The sequence below is a fragment of the Apis dorsata genome, unplaced genomic scaffold (genome assembly GCF_000469605.1).
Source record: "Apis dorsata unplaced genomic scaffold, Apis dorsata 1.3 scaffold_1093, whole genome shotgun sequence".
In the NCBI taxonomy this organism is placed as follows: domain Eukaryota; kingdom Metazoa; phylum Arthropoda; class Insecta; order Hymenoptera; family Apidae; genus Apis; species Apis dorsata.
The window spans coordinates 258,529-270,537 of NW_006264191.1; the positions used below are offsets into that span (position 1 = coordinate 258,529).

Here is a 12,009-nt window from a genome sequence, read left to right on the forward strand (position 1 = left end):
TAATATACATTAATAAATAAATAAATAAAATACAAAAATAAGTATGGAAATTATCTAAATGAAAAGATAATTAATCTATTAATTTTCTCTATTTTATTTAAATAACTGATAATTCATGAATATAAATATTCTATTAATAATATTTAAAAATTTTATAATTTTCATACATAAATATATTTAAATTTACATATTTATATAACTATATATATGTAATGTTTATATATGTATAACTTTAATATATTTAAATTTTTAAATTAAAACTTTAAAAAATAATATCAAATATTACTGCTAAAAATAAAGTCGATATTATCGAAATTAAATTCTTACAAAAAAAAAACTGTAAAGAAAAATTTGTTACAATTAATAAAAAACTCTTATCATATCAGTCATAATCAGTTAGACTTATATCGTAATAGTAATTTGTACGATATTTCAGTTGTTTAGTAGCTTTTGCTTCTTACTTTTTCTATATTTTGAATTATCATAACGAACCTAAATTAATTAAAATAATTGAAGTCTTAATTAAAGTTAAAAAAAAGATGTTAATTAATCAAAGTTTTAATTATCATTTAACTTTATATTTAATGAAAGTTTTATATATATTATTATTATATAAATTAGAAAAATGTAATTTTTTTTTATTGATTCTTCGTAAGAATAAATCTTAATTTATATGTCAATGAAATAAAATAATATTCAACGAATTTTTATTTCGTGCATATTAATTATAAACTTATTATAAATTAAATTACAAAATATTGTATGTTAAATTAAATATTACTTTTAAAATTAAATTTTCTATAAAAAAATTAAGAAATATGTTTAATTTTTTATTCTATAAATTTAATCACATTATTTTTATCTAAAATATAATCATTTTATGTCGAAAAATGCAATGCATTGAGAATTATTTTGAAATTACAAACTATTTGCATTATTAAAAAAAAATTCTACATATAATAAAAGAAAATTAGATATATATATAAATTTATTTACAAATTAAATATTGAAACAATTATTTCAAAATTAAATTATATTTCTGAAAGTAATTATTAAGTTAATTATATTTATAACAAATAATTATTTAAACTATAAGCTAATACATATAAATATATAATTATATTTAATTATATATAATTAACTTTTTATGCTTCGAGATTTTCAAGCAATATGTTTATTATATGAAGTTTTTAATTCTATTATTATGAAAGTTTTTAATATATAGGAATAAGTTTTATGTTTTAGATTAATGCAATTATTGTTTCATTTCATTAAAAATTTCATAATGTTTTTTTTTATCAAAATAAGACAAATATAAGAAAAAAACAATTTTTATATAACTTTTCATAAAAAAGAAAATATATATTAGAATGCGAAAAATTATAAATATTATTGCAAAAATTTTTAATAATTACAAAAAATAGTATTGTAATTTTTTAAAAAATAAAAGCTCTATAAAGATTGTGGCTAATATTCAAAGTAAAAAAAAAATATATTTAATACAATGTATGAAATGTATTTATTATAATGTTTATTATAATTAAAATATTTGTCCATTTCCTTTTCTCTATATCAAGGTATTTAAAAATTTGAAATTTTAAAATATAAACAATGTAATTTAAAATAATTTTTCAATAACGAAATTTTTCAAAATATACAATAAAAATATAATAAAATATAATAAAAATATAGTTCTATCGTTTTATTATTTATTTATATTAAGTATTTTTTGTTTTAAGATACGAATTTAATTAATAAAAATAAGAAATATAATATTATTAATATTAATTTTTTTAAATTATTATTATTAATTTTTTAAATCTCAAATATGAATTTTTGTTAGATTTTTTTTATTCGTTATAAAATTACATTTTTTTTTAGAAATATTGAAATAAAAATTAGAGAAAAAATTTTAAAATATAAATAGCGCGATATAATTGTTGTTACTTGTTGTTCCTGCTATTGGATACAACAATGCGAATTTCTGACCTATTTTTGAAATTCAAAGCTTGAACTTTGTGCGAAGCTATATATATCAAAGAACAGAATTAATCGATAAAGAATGGGAATGAGAAAAAAAGAAAAAATATAACCGCATATATCTTTCGACCTATATTTAAGTTTACATTACATAAAATTAAAGTTTGTATATAATGTTTAATCAAATTGTATGCATACATATATATAAATTATTGATTTTAATAATAAAAAAAATCAACCAAATTTTTTTTCTATAGATAATTGATTCTATGATTTTTTTTTAATTTACTGATGTTTGTATATTAAATTATATTGGATTGAAAAATTCTTTGGGAGATTAAAGAAAGTGAAAGGGAACACAAAAGCATGTAGACGTAATTCATGAAGGTCAATTTATAAACCAGTTTTTTCATTTTAAGATTATTTCAAATTGATTTAAGGTCATTTAGATTGACATATTAAATATTTTGTAAACGTTTATATAAAATTCTCCAATTGATTATAGTTTTTTTAAATATAAATAGAAATTTAAAAATTAATATAAAATTTAAAAATAAAAATTAATATAAAGTTCATCATTTTTAAATAAAATTAAATAAACTTTAAATATATAATATTTCAAGATTTTTAAAGAAGAAAGAAAAAAATGATTCGAAGAAACGATCAGAAATCTTTAAAAATCTTTTATCATCTTTTTATTGATAGCATGTATCCAATAATCAAATTGTTTCTTTAACAGATATCCTTTGATGTTTAAATGTTCTTCAATAGAAATCTATTAAGTCGATATTCAACTTTATATACTAAATAATAAAGATCAATAATATTTCTTTTAAATTCCAAAATTAATAAAATTTAAATATACATTTAAATGAATTCAATGAATATATCGTAAATTAAAATTTAGATAATGATAATAATTTTTAAAAAATTTCTAATTCTCAATATTATAAACTTTAATAAATTAAACTGTATTTATTTAGGCTTATATTTTGATAAATATTACTAAACAATGTTTCGTTATCAAATATTTTGTCTAACATATTTTATATATATATTAAATACAATTTATATATATTTGCATACTTAAATTTCCCGCATTTTAATCGTAATTAATTTATTTCTCTTAAATATATTTTTTAATGTTTAAATACTTCAACAGTAGATAGATTATAATTAATAAATTAAATCGATATTTCATTCTCGACTTTAATTTTATATTCTATTGTTATATCATCTCTTTTCATTCTCGATAACTCGCCACTCTCTTCATAATTGTCCTCGACTATTGTTCCGGTTTGACCGCCCGGTTTTCTTTGCATGCGCGCGCATCTGTGCACGTGAAACGCAATAGAAGTGTACAGGAAACTCCACGTGCATTCCTTTGATTCGGTCAGTTGAGAATGGATAATTATTCCTCAAAATATATTCGTATGATAAAATCTACTTTAGTGTGCATAAATTCATATTTCGAATCTCGATTCATATTAAAAAATAACGATATTAAAATATTAATTTTACGAGAAATTAAAGAAGATAATGATAAAATAAAATATAATTTTTGATCATAATATTTTATGAAATGGATTTATTTAATATTGATATAGATAATATATATTAAATAAATTTATAATATAATATTAAATAAAATTATTATTGAATTAATACATTAATTTCGTGATTGGGCAATAAAATCTAATTTTAAATTTTAATATGATGTATATACATATAATATAGAATCTATTTCGATTTATATTTAATCTTCTAGACATAATAGGAACAATAGACAAAAATACATAAAACATGATGCAAAGATGAAATTTATATTTAATTTAATATTTAATAATAAATATTGCATGTTTTTTTTTAATTTATAATTTTCCATATAAGAATAAATCTAATAAAATAAAATTCTATTAATTTATTTCTATTAATTCTATTAATTCTATAATTTATTTTTTTTAATTTAATTATTAATTTAAAAAAAATATTAATTATATATTTTAGCTTAGTGATAGTTCTCAATGTAATTTGTAAATAAAATTGTATTATCTATAATTAATTTTTAATATTTATTTATTTCAAAATAAAAATATTATATTTTTAAAAATGCCTTTAAATATTATTGTTAAATAATTTAAAGAAAATGTTTTGCGATAACAAAACTATGTTAATTATTTAAATTTTTCTTATCTATAATGTAATACATACTTACATAATATACGTAAAATGTTAATATATTTGTAGAATATTTGTAGAATTTTTAGAAAATCAATTCCAGAGGCTGAAAGAAAAAATAATAAAAATACTGATTAAGACTTATTTATGAATTATAAATATATATTAATAAGTTTATGTTAAGTAAAGTAAAATGAAAACAGAATAATGAAAATACAACTATCTCATTCTATGTATCTCCGCCTTTCTAATGGAAATTTATAATTTATAATTTAATAAATAGACTTCAACTGATATTTTTTATATACCAACTTTTATCGTTAGTTTCTAAAATCGAATTTCTTAATCTGTTTCATATTAATATTCTGGATATAGATAAAGAAAATTTAAATAATAAACATAGTTTATAATAATAAATAATAATATTGCACGAATTATGAATATTTGAATGTCACGAAAAAGAATTGAAATTTAAAAAAGATATAGACCTAGTTAGTTTAGTTTAGTTTCCCTGAATATCTACATAACAAATATAATAAATATATCGAGTTATGTAATATGCAGCTGCACTATCAATGCACACGCATACATATGCAAAGAAATCTTATTGAAGGCCAATTCATAATAGTATCATTATTATATTCAAATCAATAATTCGTTATTATTTGCATTTTTACAGATTAGAGAAATCTGTAAAGATATGATCCTCTCAGATGACAAACTTCGACAGCTTATGGACACTTTGAACGATCAATTACATAAAGGTCTAGCTAAGGAAACGCATCCAACTGCGACAACGAAATGTTTTCCAACCTACGTTCAAGATCTTCCCCAAGGCACAGGTAAGAAGACACGTAGATATTCATATAATCGATATAGAATCGATTGTAAAAAGAAATGATTGAGTTGGAAATAACGATTGAATTGATGAAAGAAGAATTGATGAAATATCTGTTTAATATTTGTTAACGAAAGGTTTTATTGAAGTTATTTTGTTTTCATTGCATAATATAATATATACAATTTTTCATTTTGTTTTATTAAAGTAATAAGAATTATTTTTCAATTATTGATTATATTGAGTTATGATTCTTATTGATTTATAACTTTTATAGAGAATATTGTTCAATTATTATTAGTTATTTTTTTTTAAAATTATTAACTTTTTATTGAGTTATTTATTCAATTAAAATTATAAAAATTACTTTTGAAATATTGATTTATGTATATGTTGTTATGATTATGTATATGTATGTATATTTATGTTATAAATATTATAGCATATAAGTTGAGTATATTATAAATGACATTATGTGAAGATGATGTAGATCACAGATTATATTAATCTTTTTTTAATTTCATTAAAATTGTATCATGAAAATTTCTTTTCAAATATTTGTTGATTATATTGTGTTATAAATATTATTTTTATTTAATGTTTCAAAAATTTTACTTTTTATTGAAATTGCCAAGTTTTTATTAAAATTTCGATTTGATTAAAAATTGTTATTTTTAAATATTAAAGAATTATTTTTGAAATATTGATTATATTATGAGAGATATTCAGATGAGATTTGATTAATTAAGAATTTTTACTTAATAATTTTAATGATTGAATATTTTAAAGTGAAAATTTATATTAAAGATCTCAAAATTTCCAATTATCTATCTAGTTTTGCTTTTATATTTATTTCATATTGATTTTCAAAAATTTTTAATTTCCTAAACAATTCATGATGATGAATTGATGAATTCATACAACAAGTATTTTCTAAAACAACAAAATCTTGTACAATCTCAACTTTTGAAGCGGTTGATATTGATCATTGCCATTTTAATAATTATTATTAAATATAATTATTATTACAATAAAATTATTATTATTAGCATGAAACATTAAAAAATGAAAAAAAAGTTATCAAGACCAAAATAAAAACTCTAAATATTGATTATGTAAAAATTAATATTTTCATGAAACTTTATCTCGTTTAGACTAATAATTTTTCAAATAACTTCTTTCTTTTAGAATTATTAATTTATTTAAAATGAATGTAGACTAAACCGGATTTTTATTTTTATAATAGCATTATAAAAGTAATATGCCTTCTTCTTCTATAAATATATCAGAATTTTTGTTTTACAATTACATGTATACGTATAATAGCCTTTCTATTGCCCGATTATGAAGAAAAACAATGTGCTTACATATTAAACTCAGTTATGATAAATCTATTATGATAAATTCTAATGACTTCAGTCTTAAGTTTTTAATATGTTGAGAAGTAATATTTTATAATACAATTTTACTTCTTCTTTTATTTATATTTGTATTTGAAGATCATTAAATATTAGGTTTGAATATTTTATTTGAAATAGGATAACAAATAGTTATTTGAAATAATTTTATTTAATTGTTATTTTAATTTAATTAATTATTATTTTAAATATTTTATTATTTTTATTTTAACATAAAATTAATTTTATGTTAACATAAATAACATAAAATTAATTTTATTTTATATTAATTTCAAATGAATTATTATTGAATAATTTTTTTTTTAGTGAATTTATTAAAAAATAAAATAACAAATAAATATATGATATAAAAAATTATTGAATCAAATGAATTATTAAATTTAAAATTCAGGAATTTTTACATATTTTTACATATTTTTACATATAATATTTATATTGTGTTTATAGTTACCAAAGAAAACAATTATTTTTTTAATATATTAAATTTAATTATTTTTATATTAAATTTTATTATTATTATTATTACTATTATAATATTAAATTTATAATATAATATCTTGGAATTGAAATATAAAATGGCAATATTTATTTCTGACGTAGTTAACAATATTGATATATTAAAATTAAAAAGTATATATTTGAGAAATTATTTAAATAAATATCAAAAAAATAAAATAAAAAATTATCCTATTTGAAATATATAATAACGAAATAATCTTAAAAAAAATCATTTATTCATTCAACACATAATCTAACACATGATAATTTCAAATACCAATTAGCCAAATAATAATATATAATTATTATTTTTCAAATAATTTATTTGGATAATGCCTAATGACAAAAGTATCTTAATCTTTTTTAACAAAATATTAAATTTTGCTATTCGTTTTTTCATATCATCTTTTTCCATAATTTGAGCAATAAAATCTTCATTATTCTTTCTCTTCCTGATATAAATATTTTTCAAAATTGATTATTCGTTATCGATTTACAGAGAAGGGTAACTTTTTGGCCCTGGATCTTGGCGGGACGAATTTCAGAGTGTTATTGATCACTCTGGATAATCAGAATTTCGACATGAAGAGTAAAATCTATGTTATACCACAAAGTTTGATGGTGGGAACCGGTGTACAACTCTTCGACCACATAGCTCAATGTTTGGCCATGTTCATCAAGGACTTGAATCTTCAGCATGAAGTTCTACCTCTTGGGTTTACTTTTAGCTTCCCATTGATACAGCATGGGCTAACCAAAGGCTATTTGGTCAGGTGGACGAAGGGATTCAAATGTGATGATATAATAGGTCAAGATGTAGTTGAGTTACTTGAACAGGCGATTAAGAGAAGAGATGTAAGTATTCCTATACTTGATTAATCAGAAATCAGAACAATGACTTTTTAAAATTATCAAAATCAAAAATAGCTCTCTTTTTATTTTTATAAACATTTAGTATTAACTAAACTAATTTATTGATTGCTAATTGATTGACTAGTTATAGATTGTTCATTGATTGACTATTAAATCATTGGATAAATCAAATAATAAACTAATGAATCAACCAATGATTGACCATTGATTGACTAATTATTAGTCAATGAATTACTCGTGAATGATTATTGACTGACTAATGAATCACTATCATGATCACATAACTGATTATTGATTTGATCATTAACGATCAAATGAATGACTAATCACAAACTGTAATTCTTTGGACTAAAAGATTTTATGATGATTTTATGAAATTTTATTTGAATACTTAGGTCATTTTCTTAGTTATTTAAGTTATTTTGATATTTTGATTATTGTTTTTCCTTTATCTTATTAATTTGTAAAGCTTTGGAAATTGGAATAATATTGGAATAATATTAATTGAAAAATTAATATTATAGTAAATTGCATGAGCGATAGAATCATACATTTTATTTAAAAAAAAATTAAAATATAAATATCATGAGTTTTAAATTAATCAACAGTATAGTAACAGTATTAATGAGTAATAAGATTCAAAAACAATGATAAGAACGATTGTTATATGTATATATGCAGTTAAAATATTAACTATGATTTATTATACAGGATGTGAAAATCGAGATATGCGCCATTTTAAATGACACTACTGGCACTTTGATGTCATGCGCTTGGAAAAACAAGAATTGCCGTATTGGATTAATTGTCGGTACGTGAATAAAAAATGATTGAATTTTGATTTTTTTTTACTATAATAATAAACATCTCTTTAAAATTTTTACATACAATTTTATTCTCGTATTTTTTTTACAAGAAAGAGAATTTTTTTAATAAATTTTAATAACATTTTTTTTAATAACATTTTTTAAATAAATTTTTTTAAAAATTTTGTTCTTCATTTTTATCTCTATGCATATTTTGAATATTCAAGCATCACAAAAACGAAGTGTTATCGTTTTGATAATAATAAATCGAATAATGTAAAAACGCAGAAGCAAAAATAAAGTCCTAATTAATCTTGATCTGATAATTCAATATGCTCAATATAAAATGAATTTTCTAATATGAATTTTTTTATACAATTTTAATATTTTTTTCTATCCAATATGCGAAAACTCAAAAATTCTTTTCTTTTAAAAAATAAATTAAAATAAATTATAATATTTATAAATTATTTATAATTAATTATTTTTTCTTTTTCTTAATTTCATAAAATATTTTTTTTTAAGAGAAAATGGAAAATAATAAAGTAAAATTCATTTGAAATTTATGTTATAATTAAGTTTTTTGAAAAAATATATTATTATTTATTATTTCTGTCGTATTACTTCATTAATTTAATCATTACATAAGTTTATATAGTAATAGAATATCTAAGTTTATTATTTATTTATCTCAATATTTATTTCAATCAGAAAGTTAATATTAGTACATTTGAATATGTACATTATATTATTATATTATTATAGCTAGTTAAGAATTAAAGAGAAAAAACATCAAATTTTATTAATATAATATTAAAAAACAAATATCTAAATATCTTTTAAGATTTTTAATACTTCTTATTTTCTTTTTAAATCAGGAACTGGTACCAATGCTTGCTATGTAGAAAAGTTAGAAAACATAGAAACCGTGTATCCAGAAAACGTATTACCAGGAAAACCTAAAATGCTGATTAATATTGAATGGGGTGCTTTCGGTGAGGGTACACTTCTTGATTTTATATCAACGGATATTGATCGTGATGTCGATCAGAATTCGATTAATCCGGAGAAACAAGTGTTCGAGAAAATGATCTCTGGCATGTATATGGGAGAATTGGTAAGGTTGCTCATTGAGAAAGCGATAAACGCTGGACTATTGTTTAATGGAAAGCCTATCAACGAGCTCAAAAAACGTGGAAGATTCTACGCGAAATACGTTTCAGAAATTGAAAAGTGAGTATCGAGAAAGATTAAATTTTACCTAAAATTTGTCTAATAGGATGAAATAAAAAATATCAAAATTATTTGTGATTATTTTCTTTGTGAATATTGAAAAAACTAATTTTTCAAATTTATTATGCGAGATATTCTATATGCGTATATATTCTATAAAATTAACATGCAGAAAATACATTTACAATTTAAATAGCAATTAAATTTAAAATAGCAAAAATATTTGCTATTTTTATTGTTTATATTATAAATTTTTTTGTCGCATAAAATCATGTTCACAAAGTAGGACTTCTTGCAAGATTTTTTTTAATTTTCAAATCTAATTTCAAAATCTAGTCTATAGAATTTCTTTTTATTATTCAAAATTAATTTTACATAATAAGAAGCATTATTTGGGAAAAATTATATTATTTTAAGTTATTAATATAATTTGTGAGCAATTTTCGATAAAAAATTTGTTGTTCAAATTCAGATTTGAATATTATTTCAAATGAAAGACAAATGTTAGATGTCAGAAATAAGAAATTCATTTCTACGTTTTGTTTTTTCAATCCATAAATAATTAAAAAATGAAATATATAAATAAAAATGAAAAATAAAAATAATTTAATAATTTATTACTTTCTTTAAATTTTAATATTTCGGTAATTTAAAATGTTTTATTTTATGAATTATGAATTTAATCTTTCCATTTCTTTCTTATAGTGATCCTAATGGAAAATATACAAATTGTCGTGAAGTATTGGCAGAATTAGGACTGCGAAATGTTACTGATCAAGACTGCGAGAACGTTAAGTACATTTGCTCTGTTGTATCAAGGAGAGCAGCTCACTTGGCCAGTGCTGGAATCGCTACATTGTTGAATAAAATGGGCGAAGATAATGTTGTCGTTGGAATTGATGGTTCGGTATATAGATATCATCCACACTTTCACAATCTTATGACCGAGAAAATAGGCCAATTACAGAGTCACAAGGTAAGAAAAATAGAAACATTTTTCTGAGATTTTATTTTCTTCTATTTTTAGTTTTAATATATAGAATTTATTTGTATTTTAGTTTAATTTAATTATGAAAATATGAAAATACAGAAATATATGCAATTATTTTATTAATTAATTTTATTAATTATTATTAATATTATTAATTATAAATTATATTAAATTTAACAAACAATCTTTAATCTTTTATAATATGCTATTTCTTTATTAATATATTTATTCATTTCAATTTTCTTAAAAATTTCTTTTAAACTTCCAAAGTTCTGAAGAAATAAAAAATATTAATAAAAATTTCTATTTCATTTTGTTTAATTTTTGAAGCAATTATTAAGTGATTTTTTTTCAATAATTGTTGAAATGTAAATTGAGATATTTAAAAATGAAATAGATTTTGAATGATTCTATAGATTAAAAAAGAAATATTTTTTTTTTATTTAAAAAAACTACTGCATATTTATCATTATGCAGAATATATATCTTTACTTCAAAATCTTTGATATTTTTCACTATTTTTTACACGAATATTTATATTTTTTTTCTTTTTTTCTTTTATTTCTTATAAAAATAAAATATTTGATTAGAAAAAAAATATATTTATTTTAATCTAGTTTATAAAATATGAGATGTAAAAGAGATGCAAATAATTTAAATCTCATTTACAACAAGATCAAATAACATAGAAAAAGAAAAAAAAAGTCATCAATTTTCTTAATGATATCTTTTTTAAAAAGATTCTGAAAAATTAAATTATTTTTCTCAAGTTTACTCTTCTTTTATATAAAAATCTTAATATTTCTAAATTAAAATTTTAATTTATTTACTTTAATTTAGACATATTTATTTTGAATTTTTCTTTTAAATATTTATTAACTTAAATTTTTTTTATCAAAAAATATTTAAATATTAAATTTCATTTTAAGTAAATCTAAATTAATATTTTTTAAAATAACAATTATATTTAAATAAATTTTTTTAAAAAGAAAATTAAGATAACTTTTTAATTATTATTAATTTATAATCTATATTATATTAATTTATACTTATTATTTATATATAATTAATATCAAATAAATAATAATATGATAATTTTTTTAATTTTATAGTTCGAATTAATGCTCTCCGAGGATGGTAGTGGTCGTGGAGCGGCGCTGGTCGCCGCAGTGGCTGCTGGGAATAGATGAAGAC

The 12,009-nt window shown here is 19.0% G+C and overlaps 1 protein-coding gene across 4 annotated transcripts in view; it reads left to right on the forward strand.

Moving 5' to 3' along the window:
- LOC102671463 (hexokinase type 2) overlaps positions 1-12,009 on the forward strand; it is a 52,523-nt gene that overhangs the window by 39,925 nt on the left and 589 nt on the right. For all 4 annotated transcript variants that reach the window (XM_006624688.2, XM_006624690.2, XM_006624687.2 and 1 more), the window contains exons 2-7: positions 4,838-5,000; positions 7,412-7,767; positions 8,497-8,596; positions 9,470-9,824; positions 10,530-10,800; positions 11,928-12,009. In XM_006624688.2, the coding sequence (XP_006624751.1) occupies positions 4,838-5,000; positions 7,412-7,767; positions 8,497-8,596; positions 9,470-9,824; positions 10,530-10,800; positions 11,928-12,005 (1,323 nt within the window). In that variant the 3' untranslated portion in view covers positions 12,006-12,009. The remainder of the gene's footprint in view (positions 1-4,837; positions 5,001-7,411; positions 7,768-8,496; positions 8,597-9,469; positions 9,825-10,529; positions 10,801-11,927) is intronic.